This window comes from Thunnus thynnus, chromosome 24, assembly GCF_963924715.1.
Source record: "Thunnus thynnus chromosome 24, fThuThy2.1, whole genome shotgun sequence".
In the NCBI taxonomy this organism is placed as follows: Eukaryota; Metazoa; Chordata; class Actinopteri; order Scombriformes; family Scombridae; genus Thunnus; species Thunnus thynnus.
Window position 1 is genome coordinate 811,419 of NC_089540.1, and position 24,380 is coordinate 835,798.

General features: G+C 39.9%; 1 protein-coding gene across 4 annotated transcripts in view; it reads right to left on the reverse strand.

The window, feature by feature from the left end:
• The window catches only part of LOC137177362 (diacylglycerol kinase zeta-like), a 120,295-nt gene that overhangs the window by 23,988 nt on the left and 71,927 nt on the right, over positions 1-24,380 (reverse strand). For all 4 annotated transcript variants that reach the window (XM_067583604.1, XM_067583603.1, XM_067583602.1 and 1 more), the window contains 6 exons: positions 19,355-19,421; positions 14,008-14,048; positions 12,391-12,533; positions 7,359-7,445; positions 588-677; positions 128-184 (listed from right to left, as the gene is read on the reverse strand). In XM_067583604.1, coding sequence (XP_067439705.1) covers positions 128-184; positions 588-677; positions 7,359-7,445; positions 12,391-12,533; positions 14,008-14,048; positions 19,355-19,421 — 485 coding nt within the window. The remainder of the gene's footprint in view (positions 1-127; positions 185-587; positions 678-7,358; positions 7,446-12,390; positions 12,534-14,007; positions 14,049-19,354; positions 19,422-24,380) is intronic.

Here is a 24,380-nt window from a genome sequence, read left to right on the forward strand (position 1 = left end):
TGTTTCTAGCCCATCCAAGAGGGTGACAGAACTCTGTGTATAATTTCATTATTTATGTCCTGTGATGTATTTAAACATGATTCATTTATTTAAATAATAATATAAATGTGTTTGTTAGTGTACTGACCTCAATTTCGGTTTAAAATCAGCAGCTGTCGTGTTGGAACGATGGATGCAGCCCGCTCTGCAAAACATAAACCAGTGACAGCATAATGACAAACAAGAAGTACAGGCAAGTTACTTTAACATTACAAAGTATAACATTCAACATAATGACAAATTTAAATAAATACAATCACTATTGTTTTTAGTTTTCACTGACCTTTGCAATGTGTTAACTCTGACTGAAATTATGTAAGGAGTGTCAGTGATATGCAATGGATTGCCTGGTGGCTGTAGTTTTTTAAAAGTCTATATTAATAGACATATTAATTTCTACCAACATTAGAATGAAAATTAATCTTCCACCATTATTCTTCTCTTTTTTGTCTGTCTGTGCTTTTGTCTTTATTTTGCAAATAAGACCAAAAAAGATACAACCACCATCATGACCTCATTAAGAGAGACTACTCAGTGTGTATACTAACCTGCTGAGTTTACTGGTCACATGTGTTGTGCTGTGTGTTAAAGCTTCAGCCGCAGAGCTGTCACTGTTCACTCTCTGCCTCTGGGAGGAACTACAGCAAAACACAGAGGAAACAAAGTCACTAAACAAACTCAGTGAACAGCTCAGCCCCAGACAGCTTCAGTGATGGAAAGTAACTAAGTACATATCCTCAAGGACTGTACTTATGTACAATTTTGAGGTACTTGTTCTTCACTTGAGTATTTCCATTTGATGCTACTTTATACTTCCGCTCCACTACATTTCAGAGGGAAATATTGTACTTTCTACTCCACTACATTTATTTGACAGCTTTAGTTACTTTTCAGATGAAGATTTGACACAATAGATAATATAACAAGCTTTTAAAATACAACACATTGTTAAAGTTGAAACCAGTGGTTTCCAACCTTTTTGGCTTTTGACGTCTTACAAAAAGCAGTGTGTAGTCGGGGTCACATTTCAGATGTCTATGAGTTGTTAACAGGTCCACCAAATAGTGATTTTTCTCTCTAAACTTCTCACATGCTTTCATTTCAATAAATGTTCAAATGATCCAATATTTCAGCAAAAATCAAGGATTAGAGAAAAAGTCCAAAAACTGAAAACAGATTTGTGTATCAGAACTTTTTTTTCTTCTTTCCTCTCCCATTAATCATCTCACCACCCCTCAGATTTATCTGACTCTTAGGAGGGGCCCACTGGAACCACTGGACTAAACTAGCTAACTGTATATAAAGTAGTAAAACTCCACCTCATGGAGCTACTCGAGTATTTTTACTTTGATACTTAAAGTACATTTTGCTGCTAATACTTAATGGAGTATTTTTACATTGCTGTATTGGTACCTTTACTTAAGTAAAGGATCTGAATACTTCTTCCACCACTGAACAGCTTATAGCCAGGACTTCTCGTACTGAGGAAGAGTTAGAGTTCAAATATTTGCTGCAGTCTCCAGCTTCAGGCAACTTCTGGAATGTCTGTAGGGGACATTTTCTATAGAAGCACCCACTTCAAATGTTATCATTCAATTGAATGGGCATTATCAGTGGTTATCCGCCTCATAGATATGGGTTAGAAGAGGCCTACTACCCCTACAAGTCACTTCAGAAGGGCATTGTCATCCAATGGTAAGATGGAGGTCACCTTTGAGTTACAGATGTCATCTTCCAGCCATAGTAACCCAGGGGAGTGACGTAGTTCAGATGATGTCAATGTAAGATAACTTGATAAGATGATTTTTTCCCTCATTAGGAAGAGGTAGGTTGGGTTACTGCCATTTAACCTGACATTTTTACTGCATTTTATTGCATTCATAACCATTTTATTGCATTCATAACAAGACAGTTAACAACATTTAACTACGTTTCAAGTGATCATTTTAACCCAAACCATGATCTTTCCCTAACCCTAACCAAGTGGTTTTTGTGCCTAAACCTAACCAGACCTTAACCACAGTGTGGTCACATTATAAAACATCATTATATTGTAGTGTAACGTAACGTAGTGGCATATTAACTACTGGTAGGTGCCAGAATCCTATTCCAATGGGTTGATATGCACCTACTAGTAGGTGTAGCAGGACCCTTCTAAACCACTGATAATGTCCATTCAATTGAGTGATAACATCCAAAACGGGTGATAGAAGATGTGAACCATATGGTCTATTAATTGTTCTGAAACCAAAGCGGAGAATTTTTTTCTAAACAAAATATTTTTCTCTTACGACTATATTTTTAATCAATATTTTCCCTAAATGAGAATCTCACTTTAACATCCCTATGAGGTTCATCAAAGGAACATACTGTGTATCAGGAGGCGACACATAATGCACTTGCAGAGATGAAATGATTGCAAACATCCACAGTTTCACTCTTAGTGACCATATGCTAGTTAGTGTCTATGTTTTATGTTTTAGCATAAGGCAGACACGCTGCCTTCATATATTCAAACTATGAGCCTCAACCTTTTTGCAGCTTCTTTGCATTTTTTTTATCTGGAAAGTCTGGATCCTTGCTAGATAAAGAGTTGAACACTGAGATAATGAGCATGAGTGAGATAAAGGCACTGGTGAAGAAAAGGACTGAGTAGAAGGAAGAGGAAAGCATTTTGAAGGGAGTTAAAGTAGGACAAGCTGAGGGCAAAGCAAGAGGAAACAGAAGGTATGTAAAATTCTCTCGGAATTTTCAATACACAAGGAAACTGGTAGCAGCTTAAACATTTCCAAAAGGGAATAAGAATCTCACATTGTGTCCCAATGCAGCAATGCGTAGGAAAAAAATGAGGTGCAAAGGATATACAGTATGTCTTGTTCAGCAGAGCAGAGTCTATAGTGTGTAAGAGGTCCAGATTGGCTTTAAATCCTGAAATAATAGGGGTTTTTTTTCAGTGCAGACTGCTGTAGCCATGCCATGTAGTCTTTTACAGGGCCAAAAGGGACTGTAAAGGATTTGAACTAATGCTATGTCTTGCAATAAACACATGTGGCTGTGCTGGTGACTAGTGAGACAGCACTCAGTACTTTTGTAGCTTGTAAATGTGTGTGCCCTACACAAGCCATACATTCTGTATCATATTGAACAGGATCCCCAAGCAGGTTTTGTGATGCTAATTCTTTATTATTTTTAAAAAATATCTTAATGATGCCATTATATAGCTTTGTGATGACAGTGATGATAATGAAATCAATTTGTTCTTGTCTTTTACAGGATACTCCTCCAGCTAATCCCAACTGCCTTTGTTTCTATCCGTCTTACCGCCTCTAATCAAAGGATATCTAGCATTAAAGGACGGGTTCACAATTTTTCAAGTCAGTAACAACAGTCAGGTGCCGAAATGAAAACTGAGACATGTTTTCTTGCTGTATTCATTCCTCCTGTTCATACTGACCATTTGAAGATTCCTTCATAGTGTATTTACAATATAAGTGATGGGGAACAAAATCCACAGTCCTCCTTCTGTGCAAAAATGTATTTAAGTTTATCTGAAGCTTATATGAAGCTTCAGCGTCCAAATGAGTCAAATCAAGTAGATATCTTTCAATGTTACGGTCTTTTTAGTGCCAAAGTCCCTCTTTTTGTTACTATACTTCCACCTGCAGCTCAACAGGGAAACACTCTCCAGGGAAACACAAAGAGGGAATTTGATGCTAAAAAGACTTGATATGACTAACTCAGACTGCTGAAGACTCATATAAGCTTCACATCAACTTTTAAATGCATTTTGTACAAAATGACTGTGTGGACACACTGTGGATTTTGGCCTCCATCACTTACATTGAAAGCACATTTGAAGGATCTTTTAATATCCAGTATGAACAGGAATGATTACAGTGAGGAAAACCTCTTTCACTGTTCATATGGACACCTGACTGTTGTTTTACAACACACTTGAAAAATAGTGAGCCTGTCCTTTAAATGAAAGACAATACAAGTAATCCTCTCTATCTATCAGCAGTGAGAGCTTTTTCTGAATAAATCTAGGCTGCTTGTCCTTCCACAAAAAGAGAACACTCTGTTTATTGATGTTCAAAAGTAATGATTCTGAGCCCCTCCAATGACTTCTCATCCATGTTGACATACAAATTTTAAAGTTGTTGCCAAAATTGCAGCCACAGCTACACAGCTGTACACTGGGAAATACAATCTGCCACTTTCATGTGACTGTGAGGTCTCACAGAATTAGTTAGTTTTCTTACCTGAAATGTACCTCACAATTATTTCAGAAATTTCCTGACCTGTGGAGATCATGATTATGTTTGCTTTAACAGTTTTTCATCTGATACTGAAGTGTAAACTGACTGTATGTGAACCTATCAGCTCAAAAATCATTTTAAAAAACAAAATGTTTGGTGTGTAGGTGTCTTTCAGTGTGTTTGTCAGAGACAGAGGGATAGAGAGAAGCAGAAGAGAGAGAGGTAATTATAGTGGGAGGAATAATGTTCACCTCTGGCCTTGCGTGGGCAAACTGCTACACTGTTTGTGTGAGAGTGTGTGAGAGTGTGTGAGAGCATGTGAGAGTGTGTGTGTGTGTGTGTGTGTGCGTGTGTGTCTAAGTACAGTAGATTGGTGTGACTCTCAAGTGCTCTGACATGCATTACATTTTTCTCTCCATCCACTGTTTTTCTGACTCCATCTTCCTCCTAAACCCATCTCTCCCTCACTCTGCCCCTGCCTCTCGGTCTCATCTCTCCTCCTCATCCACCCACTCAGTGCACTCAGCATTGCAAATCAGCCCGCCAACACACAAGGACACACACACACACACACGTGCATGCACACACACACACACATGCAGTAGCCAAAAGGTACTGTTAGGATCAGCCGATGGTGTGGCTCTGCCTATTCTCACATTGTACTTTATTTATTCCCCATTTCTGTTCTGTAAGTTCATTTTTCACATTTTGTATTTTACATCCACGAAGCAGCTCAAATGCCAGCAGAAACTACCACATTGTCATATTGTCTGCATCGTTGTTTCCATAGCTGATTAGGTGTTTAAGAGACATCAGATAATTAAAGTGAGATGACATGAAACAGTAAATACCATTCCAGGATATAAACCAAACAGCTTCGTATATTCATGGCTGTTAGCAAGGGTCAATTAACATTAGTGATGCGGTCAGAGCAGCGTACCCACTCATCTTTATACTGATAACTACCTTTCATTATTAAAATGGTACAAAAGATCACTGATACTAATTATCATACACATTACATTATGTGATCAGATTAACATGTTTAAAGTACTCAGTGTCACAACATGACACCATTCCCTGTGTTTTTGTTAACTGAAGTAATCATGTCTGTCATTATGTTTACATGCCACCAATAATACAGCCAGTACTGTGAAAAAAGCATTTAAAAGCTCAGTTCACCCTAATCACAAAAATATGTTTTTCACACTGATCCCTGGATACATATAGTATGCAGTGTTATTTAGGTCTTAATTAGGAGTGTCATGTAATAAAGTTTTCATGATTATCATGGAATTAAAAAACTAAAAAATAATGTGTAATTTTCAAGCTACCATAACATCAGTGAATATATAATGAAACAATGACAGACACACACACAGGAGCACAGGTATGTGTGTCACATATAGCACCACAAAACCTCTTTGAGGATTTGTGGTGCATTGAGGATATTATATATTTTTCCCATGTGAAGACATAAACTATTAACTGATCTATGTAGTATTGGCATGCATCCATATCTGATTTCTGATTCATCTGTGCCATAAAGCTCCATTGTTGTTGATCACCATGAACACACGTACTGTAGTTTATTTTGACCCAATCCCACACACACCGTCCTGCTGCCAGAAATACTCACTAGAGCACCAAATGTGGATTCATCTGCTGCTGAAAATAGTCCCCAACAAATGCACTATTTCCCCCTGTTTGAGTATTATTGGTTAAAAACTACAGTGGCCAGCTGTGTTAGGAATTTACTGATTCTTTTTAAAAATTTAAGAAAGTCTTCAGTAGGAATCAGTGGACTAAGGCCTGAGTAACACAAAGCAGGGAAGTCAGAAAGTATTGAGAGACGGACTATGGGATTAGTTTACAAATAAGAAAAATTAAGACTATCACTATCCTTGTCCCTTAAATAAGTCAACAGAGAAAAATGAATCTGTTTTCTCTCTGTATGAGCTTCTCATCCAGCCTGGAGAGAGAGAACGTTTAAAGAGCATCAACAGACAGCTGCTCTAACAGGTTCCTGTAGGTGAGAATTTAATCTCTGTGAGAGTGTGTGTAAATATGGTTAAAAGGATTTCATACGGAGGCAGGGCAAGCAGGAAAATATGTTATCCACAGACACACACACACACCAAGAGCACACATAACCATAGCTAATATTATAGTAACACTTGGCTGTTTCTTCATAAGGAAAAGAAAAAAATGCAAATACAAAATATTTTTGTATGTATACACCTACACACACATGCACACATGCACATACATACTTCATGCAAGCTTTGCCTCTAACAGGCTCTATAGCCTAGACAACAGTGAAGCAGCGCACTGTAATTTGCATGTACAGTACTCCCTCAACCAAACAGAGAGAGCTGAGTCCTTCCCACTTTACCCGCTATATACTGTACGTGGATGTCATCATGTAACTTGACATTCACTTTATAGACTGAAATACAATATTGCTTTCTGAATGTGATGCTTCTGCATCATTGTTTTGAGCAATTATAAAATATACTCAAGCTCTCTGGTCTGATGAAAGTTTAGACTTTCATAGTTTACGTCAAAACATTTACACACTTTTTCACAAATCTACCGTAGATAACAAAATAAACACAAAGCTCCTGTGAATCCTAGTTATTGTAACATAACCTTGTTACATTTAGTTCTGTCTCCATGGTTGCGTCATGTCATTCTAACACTGAATGGTGCTGAAATTTAGTCTAAACCTACCAGGGATTAAAGTTTTAATGTTTGAATTACACAACTAGCCTAGGCAACCATAACAGATTTGTTCTTTAGTGGTTGGCAATTGAACAGAAATGGTGTGTTGATGCCATCCCACCCCCAGATACAGTCATTAACAGTGTTATAAATCTATTTTATTCTAAATGAAAAAAAAGACAAAAAACAAAACATATAGGCCTGTGTTTTCACTGCACCAGTTGACGGCCCTGCAATGAGAAATCCTGAAAAAAGTGGCCCATAGTTGAACCTAATTGCTGACCCCTGATATAGCGTTTCTCAAAGAACTTGGCAGTGTATTCAGTGTGTGTCTACCTGGTAGCAGAGGATGATGTTGAAGGAGAGGAAGAAGCCACAGGGTAGACAAAGACTTCACTGGAGGTCTGATTAGAGCTGCTTTCCCTGAAGATCACCAAATAAACAGGTTAAACATTGCAATCCTCTGGCAGAGCATTCCTTCACTATGCAAAACAGAGCAGTGACCTCAGGGAGAGTATACATTTTATCTACTGATTTGGAATAATGGACGCACAATAAATTTACTTTTATTTATTTGGCAGAATGAATTGCATTCTTCTGTGATGTTTCCCTATTTTCCCAAATGTCATCCAAGTATTTCTGCAGTGGTTAGATGGTCATTTTTCTCGCTGTCTCTTCCCTCTCTGCCTTGTATGCTACTTGTAAATTTTTCAAATGGTAGCACAATATATTTTTCTAATGTCTGTATCTTTTATTTGCAAGTAGTGTTTATTATTCAGTTCAATAATGTATTTTCTTAGGCTGGTTTCCAGAAGTTTCAGTACTGCTGTATCTGGCCTACTTTCCTGCAAGTATGTGTCAAATACATTTGCAGACTGTGAAGTGATGTGATTTTCCATGAGTGTTAGCATGAAGATTATCTACCTCTGTGGAGAGGAGATGGACTGATTCTGGAAACTAGATTTTCTCTGTAAAGTCATAGCTACCCTTGATGTCAATTAGACAGTGGGTTGGAAAATGGTCTCTGCTGTTCTATTTTGTGTCAACACTTAAATCTATGAGTCTGGTTAGTTAGGGCCTCAGGATATTCAGATATGTTTCACAACTGCAAAGTTTACTACATTGTGGTAGCAGATGTAGATAGGCATCATGGCAGGGTGCACAATTTCACCATTAGTTTTTACTATGGCAATCAGTGTTATCATTAAGCCATCTAAGTGGGTCATGGGAGAGAGAGGCGTACATGGATGGCGCGACAGCCATCACTTCCTAATTGCATCGGACAAAGGACTTCTCTCTGTACTTGTCTTGTTAGGTCTTAGTGCTGCATTTGACACCATTGACCATCACATCCTATAACAAAGACTGGAACATTTAATTGGCATTAAAGGAACTGCGTTAAGCTTGTTAAAATCCTATTTATCAGATCGATTTCAGTTTGTACATGTTAACGATGAATCTTCCATACAGGCAAAAGAAAAAAAAACACTCCATAAATTTTGACTGTTATGGAGATGATGTCCAATCATATTTATCAATGAAGGCAGATGAAACCAATCAGTTAACTAAACTCCAAGCATGCCTTCAGGACATAAGGACCTGGATGACCTGCAATTTTCTGCTACTAAACTCAGATAAAACTGAAGTTATTGTGCTTGGTCCTAAACACCTTAGAAACTCATAACAGAGTTATTTTTGATCAGCATATTTCCTTTAACTTAAGGACTTCCTTTTTTAACCTACGTAACATCAACGTATTGCAAAAATCAGGCACATCCTGTCTCAAAAAGATGCAGAAAAACTAGTCTACGCATTTGTTACTTCTAGGCTGGATTATTGCAAGTCCTTGTTATCAGGCTGCCCTAACAAGTCTCTAAAGACTGTCCAGCTGGTCCAGAATGCAGCTGCATGTGTACTGACAAAAACTAGAAAAAGAGATCATATTTCTCCCATTTTAACTTCTCTGCACTGGCTCCCTGAGAAATCCAGAATAGAATTTAAAATCCTTCTCCTCACCTACGAAGCCCTTAATGGTCAGGAACCATCATATCTTAAGGAGCTCATAGTACCCTATTACCCCACTAGAGCACTGCACTCTCAGGAAGCAGGCTTACTTGTGGTTCCTAGAGCCTCCAGCTATCAGGCTCCTCTTCTATGGGACCATCTTCCAGTTTCAGTCCGGGAGGCAGGCATCCTCTCTGCCTTTAAGAGTAGGCTTAAAACTTTCCTTTTTGATAAAGCTTATAGTTAGGGCCAGCCAGGCTTGCCCTCGATCAGCCCCTAATTATGCTGCTATAGGCCTAGACCGCCAGGAGATTTCTCATAATGCACTGAGCTCCTCTCCTCTCTCCTCTAATGCACATTACTAACTTGGCTTCTTCCCTGGAGTTTTTGTGCTTTCTCGTCTCACAGGTTTCTATGGATCATGGCGGCAGACCTCCTGGTTATGGATCGTGGGCTTCCTGCTTCCTGCTGGGACCCTGTGCTGCCATGGTCCTGTTTCACAGCCACTCCTGCTATTATTATTATTGGTCATATTTCTATCATTATTATTGTTGTCATTGTTATTTCTGTTGTTGCTGTGCTTCTCTGTGTGTCTCTCTCCTCTCTCTCCCTCCCTCTTTCTTTCTCAACCCAACCAGTCAAAGCAGATGGCCGCCCACCTAGAGCCCGGTTCTGCCTGAGGTTTCTTCCTGTTAAAGGGGAGTTTTTCCTTGCTGCTGTCGCCAAGTGATTGATCATAGGGGAATGTTGGGTCTCTATAAATTAAAGAGTACGGTCTTGACCTGCTCTATGTAAAAAGTACCCTGAGATAACTTTAGTTGTGATATATATAAATAAAACTGACTTGCCTTCATAGCACCATGTGTCAAAAGGCTGCTGGATAAGCTGAACACTGACTTACACCCCACACTGTATGGAAAAAGGATTTTGGAGCTCCCTATGACCAGTTTAACTGAGGAGTTTAAATGTGCAAAAGCAACGCTGGAGCTTTCAGAGTCTAGGAATATAGCAGTATGGTGTACAGCGCTAATAGTCACAGCAGGGAGGAAGTGAAACCCAAGGGAGGTAGTTTTACAGGTTCAGGCAGTATTTAGACATAGGAATATTGTAGGGCAGGTACAACTTGGGCATAGGGGGTTTGGACTGGGAATAGTGCATCTCCTCAGGAGATAGTTACCACTAATCTAACACCAGATTTTGTGTTGTCATCAGAAACACAGTGTGTTTCATGTAGTTAGCTTGTTGTTTTTAGCTAGCATACTGTTTCCTGATGGTGGTAGCTGGTGATATTAGATATTAGGCTTTGTTGCTTGCTAAGGTGAGGGAGCTGAGAAAGATTGTTTTGTTTCTTTGGTGGCTGAGACAGCATGTTACTTAGCTTAACATATTGTTAGCTGGTAGAGGGGGTGGTGCTAGGATGCTGGAACACAGTGTTGAGCCTTCTCAGTGTTGTGGGCCCAACACAACGAAGTACCAGTTATTGAGAAGGTGCACACCTGATGACCTCTGGGCCAGATTATCCAATGGGTATTCTGGGTCGGGCCCAGGGGTCCATGCACTCTTGGGGCCCAAGAAGCACAATTATTTATTTTTTTAATGTTTTTTTTCATAAATTTAAATTTCAGGTCATGACACCATATATAATCAAAAACACACTCATATATTATTTTACATGGACAGAATGATATAATTGGTCAGGTGTGGAAACAATGGTTACATCCCACCCCGCTCTCCTCTATGCTGCCATTTCTCCCAAACCAATCGATAGTACTTCAAAAAGTTTCACGAGACTGGATGTATTCCTCCTCTACAGTTAATATTTTTTGCTTTGCCTGCATGATTTTTTCAACAAAGAAAAATCAATTTGTTAATGGCTTTTCTGACTGGAAAAACCCTGAACACATGCATGATCATGAGAATAGCTCTGAGCACTCTACTTGCATGTTAGCATTGCTTCAGCGCTCATCTGGCACTGGAAACCAGACCGTGAACACTAAGCCAGTGCAACAGCCGAAGGAGAGAAGCGGTACTGATGAGAGATGCTGAAGCGGGTTGTAACTGCCATTCAGTTTTTTTAAGCAAAAGATGGCTGCCTTTACATGGTGAAGAGCAACTGTACAGAGGAGAAGTGGAGAGGAGGAGATCTTCAGACAGACAGACATGACACAGAGACAGCCCCTGGGGGGCAGAGCAGGAGAACAGGAGAGAGACAGTCAGACAGGAGAGACATTAACTGGTGTGTGTGTGTGTTGTGTTTATTTGTGTGTGTATGAGTGTGTGTGTATGAGTGAGGACAAACTACATGAAACATAGTATCATTATGAAAAAGCAAAAAAGCTCTGGCTGCTTTATTTTACATCTAATATCAGATACTTTAAGGCTCATGTTGTATTGTAATGGTTACTTTCAATGGTTACTTATCATTTTCCATTGAGGTACAGTGCTCTCTATAATGAATTTGAACTATTCCATATATGCCCTGTATGCTATGTGTGATTTATTAAAGAAAGAAAAAAAGCCTGACATCACAAAATGGGAGATTGGGTTAGATTTTGGTTGATCTATTCCATTTGCATCCTTTTTTCATCATCAGAAGAGGAGAGAGGGGGAGAGAAGAGGAAAGAGGAGGAGATTGTCAGACAGACACACACAGAGAGACCGCCCCTGGAGAGCAGAGGAGAAGAACAGGACCAGAAGACCAACTGGAGAGAGGAGAGGTAGAGAGGAAGGGAACGTCAGACAGACAAACAAGACACAGAGACGACCCCTGGAGAGCAGAGGAGGAGAACAGGAGAGAGACAGTCAGACAGGAAAGAGACAGCAACAGGTGTGTGTGTGTGTGTGTCTGTGTGTGTGTGTGTGTGAGGACATTAACCGTAGTATTATCATTATCATACCAAACCATGTTGGCTAGGGGCCCATCAAACATTTGTGCCCAGGGATCTCTAACTTGATGATTCGTGCCTGGATGACCTCACAGACTTGCCTTCCTCTTACTCTCCAGATGGCTTGCTAATTAGTGGCTCTTGTGGGACGAGATAAACAGGGATGGTGACTGGGTAACTGAGCGTGCCATGGCACTCAGATTAAACTTCCAGGATTCAAAGGCAGTTTAACGGTATATTCAGGTTAAGCAAATGGTATCACCTGTCAGAGGGCTCAGTAGAGTTATGACAGCATAGCCTGATACCCACTACAGGGCCTAATGATAGATCAAAACATCATTAAACGCTTCCATAGGAAGCCCAGTATTAATGTCACCCAACTTTTGCCACATTTCACTGTTCACTATTGTTTACTGGTTAGGGCTAGTGCTCAACTAGTGGTGACACTGACAGGATCAGTGTGATGGTGATTGACTTACCTGCTGTGTACCAGGCTGGAAGCAGGGTTAACCAGGTCAGGCATTGTTGTGGGGGACGTGCCTACTGTCGTCATAACAACCAGTTCAGGGTCCAAAATGAAGATCTCTTCTTGCGAGATTTCTGATACGTAGTTTAGATGTTCCTGATATAACAATACATATGGGACATTATAAATAAACAGTGAGCCCAGACAGGTATTATCAAGAACCCAATGTGAAGTGAAAGCTGACTAAGATAAGGTGTTCGAAAGGCAATGAAATGGTGCAATATTGGGGAATGGGGAAAGGTTCAAGTTTATATAAATATCTTCTGACAATCTGGAGACAATCAGTAATGCTTGCTTTGATTTTCTTGCTCAACAGAAACCCACAGTTGTTTTCTGCTCTACTCAACTAAATAAAATAACCAACAAAATGGTGCAAAAAGCTGATCATCACGGACATTGGCTTCCTGATTCTCTACAGTATACCTTTAATGAGCTCAAGTGGCAATGGTAGAAAATAACTGCCCGATCAAAGCTGATCATATAAATTATATGCTCACCACCTGCAAAGTTTCAAGCTGGTAAAAGACAGGAGAGAACCTGCCTCTTTGTATCTGTATGTATAAACACAAGGTAAGGCAGGTTCTAGCCTTGCAGCAGTGCATCTAGTAAGTATGCCAGGCTTGCAAGATGCTTAGGAGTTCAGGCCAAAACATTCAGCCCTGCATTCAAACATTACAATAGTTTATATTTAGGGTTTTGCACTGGTGAGGACACACTGTTTCAGGTATCATCCCAAAGGCGTTGGATGAGATTGAGGTGAGGGCACTGTGAAGATTTGTCAAGTTCTTCCACACCAAGCTGGGAAAACCATTAATTTAATAAACTGTTAACACAACATTGGAATAACACTATTGTCTAAAATTACTGAATTCTGGAGCATTAAGGTATTCCTTCACTGGAACTAAGACCCCTCTCCACACACTGGCCATATAGTGAACTGGAAGAATGTGTATTTAACTACTTTTTTGAGAAGGAGCAGCTGGGCAGATTTTGCTGACCAGCTGTCAAAAACTACCCTCTTTAAACTAAGAAGGAGGCTGAGTATTAACAAGACATGCTACCCTGTTAGTTTCCCCCTCTCTGGATTCCACTAAAGCCTCTGTAGGCTACCTGTGGTGTATGAACCACTTGTTAGAGTAATATGCCAAGCGAGCCTGCACTACCCCAGCAATGGGAATAATTAAGCAACTGGCAAGAAACCAGATTCTGTTCACACTCATGAAACAGCGGACATCTGCTTCCACTGCTACAGCTTTAGCAGGATCCCAAGACGTGCCAAGTCATTAGGAGAGAAGCAGCCACAGTGAGAGGAAATTCTTGGACTCTCCCTTGCACTCTGAAGGTGGTGAAGGCTGTGCTCTCATAAACATCTCTTGCAAACACAAACACACATGAAACATATTTTAAAATTAAAATTACCAGGGAGTAGGAACACAGGTACTTTTATTCTGTATGTTTCAAAATCACCTGACCTCAGAGAGTTGGTTACTTTAGGCTATATATTGAATGTATAACTGAATCTAGAGACACGATAGAGAAATAATATTCAGTGTAAACAAGATACACTTACCTGTGCTCTGTCTATCCTGTAGAAACGATCTGCTGTGGTAGCTGTGGAGACAAAGAAAAAGACAGTTTTAACCAATGAAACGTTATTTGTGGTATTAAGGATGGATTACCTGATAGAAAACATGCAATATGCTAGGTAGCTTAACATGTTGTTAGCTGGTTGTTATTAGCCAGCATGTTAGCTGATGATGTTATAGACAGAAGTGAATATAGCTTTCTCAGGGGGCTGTGTTGAGTGTGTGGATGCAAGTAAGAGGGGGTGGTTCCGGGATGCTGGAACACGCTGTTCTCAGTGTTGTGGGCCCACCTCAATGAAACATCAGTTATTGAGAGGGTGCTCACCTGATGACTCGGTAGACTTGCCTTCACTCTAACTTTCCTGAGGTTTTGCTATTCAGCGGCTTTTGATAAGGCTAGTAGAAGTAGATAAACAGTAATGGTGGTTGGACAAATGAGAGGGCCATGGCATTCAGATGAAACTGCCTGTCAAGCCAGTTGGGAAAACCATTATAGCATAGTCCATATGAGAGTAGGATTCAAGGACAGTTTATATGTGTCGTCATAACAACCAGTTCAGGGTCCAAAATGAAGATCTCTTCTTGCGAGATTTCTGATACGTAGTTTAGATGTTCCTGATATAACAATACATATGGGACATTATAAATAAACAGTGAGCCCAGACAGGTATTATCAAGAACCCAATGTGAAGTGAAAGCTAAGCACCTAAGATAAGGTGTTCGAAAGGCAATGAAATGGTGCAATATTGGGAAATGGGGAAAGGTTCAAGTTTATATAAATATCTTCTGACAATCTGGAGACAATCAGTCATGCTTGCTTTGATTTTCTTGCTCAACAGAAACCCACAGTTGTTTTCTGCTCTACTCAACTTAATAAAATAACCAACAAAATGGTGCAAAAAGCTGATCATCACGGACATTGGCTTCCTGATTCTCTACAGTATACCTTTAATGAGCTCAAGTGGCAATGGTAGAAAATAATTGCCCGATCAAAGCTGATCATATAAATTATATGCTCACCACCGGCAAAATTTCAAGCTGGTAAAAGACAGGAGAGAACCTGCCATGAGTTCAGAGCTAGAACTGTGTGTATGTGCACGTATGTATGACATTGTATAAGAAGTGTTTTTTTTGTGATATTATTAGTAAGCTGCAGCTAAATGCAGGGCTGCCAACACCAGAGGAACACCAGGTCAGCTGTCCTGGGCCAGGGAGGGCCCTCTAATCTGCTGGGATAATTTAATAAAAGCTTGTTATTTTTTTATCTTCCTAATTTTCCTTGACATAGTGGTCGGAAACAATTTTACTTGTTAAAAAAAAGAAGAAAAAAGTTTAACATCTAGCCAGGCCATCCCCAGTAAACTTTCAAAATAGCCAGTCGTCAAAAGTCAGGTGCTCAGAAAAGAACAGAGAGATGAAAAACAGAAAATGATAGCAGAGGTGCAAAGGACTACTTGTATTTGAAAAAAAATACTGAAGTGGAAGATGCAGCTGCAACAAGTACAGCCCCACCTGCAATGGGGGTGGAGGGTATTAATTGAGAGCTAGCTTAAACATCTAGAAAACAGTCACTAATAGCTACCACCTAGCTTTAACTTTAACGTCCAGTTATTAGCTTGTATAAAAGCCTGACACAATATATCCTCTGACAGAAACAGCTGAGTATGGAGGTGGAAGAAGCTGCGTCAGAGAGGAGGAAAGACCCAGCCTGCGGATGAGAGCAGGGTGGGAGAGGCTAGCTGCAGTGAAGAGGAGAGGGAGGGAGACGCAGCGCTCGCCCCGGAGTCAGAGCAGCAGGTGTATGATACAAACACAAGCAAAATAGCATCAGAAACTAATTTTAGTGGTCCTGGGTTATGGCTGGATAAAATGACTGATTCTGACAGGGTGAACCTGGACCGTGTCATGGCCAAGAGAGCACCTTTCACAGAGATCGCAAGAGAAATACCAAAAGATGCAGAACATGCGTTGTGTGTGTTATGGCCAATCAGCATCCTGTGCGCAGTCGGGACTGTGGGGGCCTTTGCAGATCATCTTGTCCTGGGCAAGAGCTAGATAAATTGCAGGCCTGGCTGTATGAGATTAATATTCATGACATGCACCAGTAAACATGATCTGATGGAACTATGCTTTACGTTATTTTCAGGGTGCTGCAGCACTGAAACCTTTGCAAATTGCTAGATTGCGTCTATATGCATTTCTTCATTTCTACTCTTGAAAATCGTGCTTTTTTATAACTTGGGTACTTTTGTACTTTTGGCCATAATTGCTACTGGTTATGATAACACTCATTGGATCAAAGGACATCTCTGTCCACAGAACCAGCTACAGCAGAAATGTACTGAACCAAAATAGTTTTCATGTCAGCTCCACAGGAAGAAATCGACGGCATTTGCTTATTGATTTATTTCCCCCGCCCACCGCAGCGGGTGAGTGTAATCTGCCTATGGTGAAACAGGCAAGGTCATAGCCACACTGGGAGCCTGGATCAATCAATATAGATACCATTTAATAAGTTCAGAACATATAAATAGCAGGAGATTTGTGTGATTAAACAGCTGTCTGTGGGGATAACACTTCTCCAAACATCCCAGAGGAGAAAAACACCCTAGGAGTCTGCATAGACTGATACATTATATGAATTGGAATTGGAAGCATTCAGACTTAAAATAGTCCTGCGTTAAACCAATTCAAGGGGCTCCGTTGGTGGGGGCGTGTTGTTTACCATTCTACCAGTGAGACAATGAAATACAATCCAGGAACAGATTAGTGTCTTTAATTGTCTTTAATTAAAGGTTTGTCAGACACCAAAACACCGCACAGCGATTTGTAATACTTCCAGGATTTTACAACTCTTTAAAGTCATCACAGTAGCAGCTACATGTATTTTATCTTTCGTCATGGCAATCATGAAGTAAACACTAGAAAGACTGCATTCATGTTATGTGTGATTGGCTTGCTGGATGACATTGCCTTGCAGCAAAACTTAAACCAGGTTCAATTTTTTGCCAGGCGACCCTGCATTTTCACCCCCACTGTGTCAACGCACTGGTTCATATGAGGAGAGGGCTGCACTTTTTCACGCAGAGCTAATGTCTGCTGTCAAAGCTTTCCAACAGACCACATTTACCAGCCACATGAATGGAATGATCCAACAGGTTTTGAAGGGAACATATCATGCTTTTTTGTGATTTTCTGTTATTTATATACTCATATGATGTTGGATGTCACCTCAAGTTTTGGAACTTGAGGTGAACGTAAAAATGCTCCCTGCAAGTCAAAATCTGCTTTGAATGCTTTGTCTGCAATGTTACCTCTACTTCTTCCTTGTGATGACATCACGATGGGCCCTATCTTACGCCTGGCGCAAAGCGGTGCAAAGAGGCGCCAAGCGTGACGCAAATGTCTTTGTTATTTTAAGACCGATGCAGTTGTCATTTTCCCGTCCAGCACCCATGTTGTTTGAATAGCAAATGCACTTGCGTGTTGGTCTTAAAATGAGGTGTGGTCAGGCACATTGTTGGTGCATTGCTATCTTGAGGCAGCAGAGAGCGATTGCGTTATTGACCAACAAAAACTTGGTCTGAAGTCAAAGGTGCAGTGTTTCACTGTTATTTTAAGGGTGCATTATCAAGACAATAATATGCAGCTACACAGGCGGGTGCACAACATGCATGAACTCTGCTTGTTACACACACAGGACGCGCAGAAGTGCACAAACAGGCAAAAGATTACAAATAAAAGGATTACAATGTGAAAGATTATTATGTATATCAGCATATTTTAAAAAATACATGTTATCATGGTTAAGCATAATATTTATCAGAATTAACTAATCGCAGTAATGAGGGATGAAATTGTCTAATGGCAATACACATAGGTATTTAAACAGATGGACAACAATGGATCAGACACAGATCGACTTTCCTGCTGCATCAATACATGATGACATGAGGAACACATGAGGAAATAAATGAGGTGAAAACAATGATTAAACTAACGAAGGAAATAAATCTGCACAGCTTCTAGCTGCTGCCAGCAGCAGGATAAGAACCTTGGAGAGCTGATCAAGTCCTGATAACTGTGTTAATGATTCTTTACATAATTAAAATGAATGATTTAATTTTTGAACAATATTTAACATTCTTTAACATTTTTTGACATTACAGTGATCAGGTTTCCATACTTTCAGCAATTAAAACCCCACTGATCAAAACAACCCCCACCACCGGCTATCATAACTATCCTCTCAGAGCCAGTCACACACAGAGATGAGTGGGCACCAACTTTAATCCCACTGTGAACTGATTTTCAGGACTTGAACAACTGAGCCAAGAACTGATCACTGGGCAAACCAGCATAAGAGCACCAGAAAGCTTGCAAGTCATCACCACCAACAATAAGGAGAACTTACTGCACAACATGTCATGCCCTAGTGACATACTAGAACAATCCACACCAAACATGTGGACACACACACACACACATGCAAACTCTAAAATGTAGACTTGTCTAAAGACAATTAATATTGTATGTTGATATGTGCATGTAAATGAAATGCAAATGCAAAGATATTCCAGTAGAGCCCCAGAATATAACTATACCTGGATATGTGTATGCTATGTCTCCTTTAAACAAAGCCACAGTTCAACCTCAACATCTAAACCACAATGATTGCTTGAACTGTAGCACAGAATATATTTAATAGCGTGTGTGCTATTAGTATCACAGCTGTATGTGCTGGCAGAGAGAGCAGTGGGGGTAATCTGGCTGTAACAAGACTGAAAATAATGAGCTGTGTGGGTTGTCGGTCCACCAGCCATCACAGCTACTGATATGATGAACCTCATCACAGTTTAGCAGAAATGTATTTGTAAACTTTCAGTTCACCACTGAGATACAAACTACTGTAATATTTACCTCTAGCTGCTGACAGAAATCTGATTTTTCAAAAATCTGTGTCTGCATTGACTGTTTAAATACATGTGATAAGTGTCATACATGGGTGCAGGGACTGGGTACTCTGCATGGCTGAATACCAGTCAAATTCAATGAAGCCAATGAAGCTGATTCTGATTACTAATTGGATATGTACCCGATCAATTGTTTTTTTTCCTTATTTGATATTCTATTTGATTTTTTCCCAAAATGGCATTTTAAAAATATTTTATAATAATGTATTCATCTGAATATGAGACAATATTTTGTTCTGGAAATTACGATTGAAAAAGCAGTTTTATTATATTCGAGGACTAGACAATTACTTATTCTTCACAACATCAGATATTCTGTCTTTCTAAATGAAAAAGATGAACATTCTGGTGTACTTACAGTCAAGGAAACACCATTTTGGAGACAATCTCTGCGAGGAAAGAATCTTTGGCTTGGCTGCTTCCTCCTGAGTGACAAAGAAACAGAACAGTTAGATTCCAGAGCAAGAGGAAACTGGCTGACAGTGGAGCAGGGAATGACCTGGGGATGTAACTTTTTGTTAATAATAATAATCCATCTATCTATAGAACAGAGGGATTGACAACAGAATAGCTTGAAGAACAGAGAAGAAGAAACAGATGCATGTAACAAAAAGTTTGGTTTCTTTGTTAGATATTTGAAGACAGAGAGTGGGAAAGTCAGAGCCAAGACCAGAGTGTCTGGTCTGGCTGAAGCCTCACAAAGTATCCATCAAGTTTATTGATTGACTGATTGATTCATTGATTTATTGATTGACTGGTGGACTGATTGATTGATTGGTTGATTGATTGTTTATTTCGAACATGTAACACATAAAAAAACAAGAATGACAAATATCAAGTCAACAACTTGACATGAAGAATATTTAACTAAAGTCAGAACCAAGAGTAACACGTGCCCTTGTTAAACCAAAACTCAATTAAAGTAACTTTACAACGCTGCCTAAAACAAATTACTGAACTGCACAACTGCATAAATAGTAGACCAATAGCAACTGTACTGATAGAAGGCAAAGAAATTTAAAGTTTTATTTTCACCTCTCTTACAGGGGACCCAATCTGCATTTCCATGTCTAAATTTTTAATCTGGGGCTCTACTGGAATATTTTTACATGATTTACAATTAAAAACTCCTTATTTATCTTATACTGGTTCTTTACTCAGCCCCTCAGTTCAGCCTCTGTCTGAAACAGGCCGTTTTAGTTTCTGTCTCTTTAAGGCCCCCCTCCCGATGAGCCCACTCTGTTCTGATTGGTTAACGTCACGGCCAACTCCGAAGGCTACGTCAACAAAGCATGAAACATACTATAGTAGTAGGATTTCATTACTCTTTCATGTTCTTTACTTGAAATGTCAACTTCACAACTCCATCTATACATGTTCAAGCCGGAATCCGATCCGAAATATGAGCGGACAACTTGAACAACACATGGAAAAACCTTAGCAACAACCTTAGCAACCAAGGCTATAGAACAGAAAGCTGTTTTTATGAGCATGCGACAAGCCAACGTCAGCTTGTCGGCGAGGTAGAAAAAGCTGTCGCAAACAAAGCGTTCAGAACAGGTTGAAGCCCTGGCTTTTGACTTGCTGTAGGGGAAAGTCTCCTGATAGCTTTGAATGCAGACAGTACAAACCTCAAACGCCAGACCAGCTCTTTCTTCAACTCCCCAGGAATGCTGGCAAATAACAATAAATAAGTGAGAGCTCCAAATCCAACCCCCCCCCCATCTCGTGCATGGTCACTAAACCAGACCACTGACTCAAACCACCTTTGATCCTTTGAGCTACAAGACAGTGAATTGACAGTACCACTTGGAAAAACAACCCCCACCACCGGCTATCATAACTATCCTCTCAGAGCCAGTCACACACAGAGATGAGTGGGCACCAACTTTAATCCCACTGTGAACTGATTTTCAGGACTTGAACAACTGAGCCAAGAACTGATCACTGGGCAAACCAGCATAAGAGCACCAGAAAGCTTGCAAGTCATCACCACCAACAATAAGGAGAACTTACTGCACAACATGTCATGCCCTAGTGACATACTAGAACAATCCACACCAAACATGTGGACACACACACACACACACACACACAAACTCTAAAATGTAGACTTGTCCAAAGACAATTAATATTGTATGTTGATATGTGCATGTATATCATGTGTGTTATTATGTGCTTTAGTTAGACTTTTATTCCACTGCCTTTAAGCCAAGAAATGTACCACAAACATAGTTCCATCATCCTTGATAACACTAACATCATGTTTAGTACCGTTCTGCTTGTTTCACTCTCAGAACACTACATCTACTATCAAAAATGCAAAATTATGAATCAGGCAATTGTTGTCGTTTCCTTATTATTATACATATTCTAATAAGAGTTATGTGGCCCAAAGAATCATTTCATATTTGAGTTGTGCTCATAATTGCCCCATAAAATCATAAAACTATTTGAGTGCACAAATTCCTACACAGCATTTCTACATAAATTCACTTAAAGTTTTGGAACTTTGAGGATGTTTAACACCCCACATCATAATAGTATACAAATAACAGAAAATCACCAAAAGCAGAATATGTCCACTTTAACATCCTCACTCCCTCTCTTGTGCTCACCAACTCACATGTCATGAGCTTAAAATATAAATATGAAATGCAAGTTTAACTGGGAGATTCACTTGCGATCAGCTAGTTTTCTTTGAGCTGTTCGTCTCCAATTAGCTCTGAATGCTGCAGCGAGGCTTTTTTAACGAGATCAAAACACAGACAGCATATTACTGAGATTCCTGTCTCTGTCCTCTGGCTCCCTGCTAGCTGTAGAAAGGAGGTTAAAACCTTGTTCTTTGTTTACAGAGCACTAAATGGTCTTCCCACTGCTTCTATCTGTGTATACTTGCCCCTGTACCACACTGTCAGACACCTCAGATCTCCGACCAAAGACTGCTGTTTGTCCACAGATCAAGGACTAAATGTTGTGGTTATAAAGCAGATACCCCAAAACTGTGAAATATTCTTCTGTCATCAATTTGTTTTTCTCACTCTATTGCTGTTTTCAGCTTAAAACACACTTTTGCACTCTGTTAACTGGGCCTGACCTGACCTGACTCGATTGTTCCTGCAATGGTCTGAGGCCATATGTTGTATGCTGCATGTTCTTTTGCTCATTGTGGGTTTTAAAATAATGTATTTATGTATGTGTTTGTATGTAAACTACTCAAATCCAACAGCCCTGCAATAAGTCCTATCATCATGAAGGTTCTACTGATCAGATTTTGTCGAAAATGTTTTAGAGGGCTGTTGATTCAACTCTATGGTCGTTCTGGAGGTTGTATGTGCTGCTCAGTGTCAGGCAGTACACTACATGTAATCCCATTAAGTGTTGCTGGCTTTCATCAGAATCAAGTCTATTGCCATGTAGGTTTGCACACACAAGGAATTTGCCTTGATGTTGTGGTGCATAACAGTCAAAAATATACACAAAATTAAATAATACTAAATCATTCAAAAAGAGAAAGAAAAAAATTATGATAAAAAAATGTAAATTATATTCTAAGTGAGAAGAGCTGCTGCAGGTTTAAATTTTAAATTGAAGAGAATTAAATGAAATGTACAAAATATTGACCAGGAATGTGCAAATGTGCATAGTGTTAACAGTATATTCAGTATGCAATTAATAATAATAATAATAATAATAATAATAATAATATACTTAAATTCTTTTTTTTTAGAGCACGTTAAAGAAAAAAACAAAATAAAATATATAATCAAGAAAACAAGACAAACAAACAAAATCATCAGCAAACATATATATCAAAATCCCAAATTTGACATTATTATAAGTGTAATGTCCATGGGAGGGAGTCATTGTTGATGAGGCCAGCTGCAGACGAGAAGAAACTGTTCTTGTGGTGTGAAGTTTTGGTCTTGACAGACTGTAGGGAGGGGAGTGTTTCAAAAAGTTTATATCAGGGTGGGAGGGGCCAGCCATGGTCTTAGTCCTGGAGGGACTACAGGTTGCAGCCAATCGTCTTCTCAGCACAGCGGAGGATATGCTGCAATCTGCCCTTGTCCCTGGCAGTTGCAGCAGCGTACCAGATGGTGATGGAGGAGGTGAGGAAGAACTCAGTGACCATCATTGACTCTGGCAGGTTAAACTTCTTCAGCTGCCGTAGGATGTACATCCTCTGCTAAGCCTTCCTGGTGAGACTGCTGATGTTGAGAATTGTTGTTGGAGTTTCTCTGAGTAGTCATTTAGCCTCTTTCACTGCCTTGCTAAAACCTCTATTTCACCTCTTCAAACTTATCCTTGTCTCCACTCCTGATTGCCTCTTCCTTTTCCATCCTTAGCTGTCTGAGCTTAGCTGTGAACCAGGGCTTTTTGTTGTTGTAACTCACCCTGGTGTGTGATGGTATACAGCTGTCCTCACAGAAGCTTATGTAGGCCATCATAGCCTCTGTGTATTCATTCAGACTGTTGGTGGCAGTCCTGAAAACATCCCAGTCAGTACAGTCCAAACACTCACAGAGGTCCTTCACAGCTTTACTGATCCACTTCTTAGATACCCTCACTACAGGCTTAAAGAGTTTTAATTTCTGCCTGTATGAGGGGATCAGGTGGACCATAACATGGTCAGAGTGGCCCAGTGCAGCGTGGGGGATGGCATGGTAGGCACCACTGATAGTAGTGTAATAGTGATTAAAAGTATTCTTCTCTCTGGTCAGACGTTTAAAAAACTGTCTATATCTGGGGAGGTCATGGCTTAAATGACCTCTGTTAAAGTTGCCGAGGAGAATAACTAAAGAGTCTGGGTTTGTCTGCTCCACACACAGTGTCGAGTCAGCCTCCTGCACGTTGGCCTGCAGTGGAATGTAAACACTGACCAGTATGAAGGAGGAGAACCCACGGAGGGAGTGGAAAGGTTTACAGTTGATAAAAAAGATTCCAGATCAGGGGAACAGTACTGCAGAATCACTGTTATGTCGTTACACCAGTCATCATGTGTGAGACAACAGATACATCCACCCTTTGTTTTGACAGAGAGTAGAGCAGAGCAAGGGTAAACATTCTAGCCTTTGAGATTATCATTGACTAGCATACTACTGTTGACAGATACTGAAACCGACAATTTAAATCTCACCTCCAGTTATTGCTTAAGAACAGACAACCCCTGTTGACCGTGTCTCTCCAACCATTTTTTCATCCACACTTATTTAGCCTTCTGCTTTTGTTTCTTCTCACATGCAAAGCATTTTGTTTACATCTGCTTCCCGGTGAGATCACAAGGTGGTGCATTGATCTCTGGCACAATGATCTTAATATTATCCTGAAGGACACAGTTGGCTCTGGAGAGTCTCCTTCACTCTCTGATCAAGCTGTGCTGC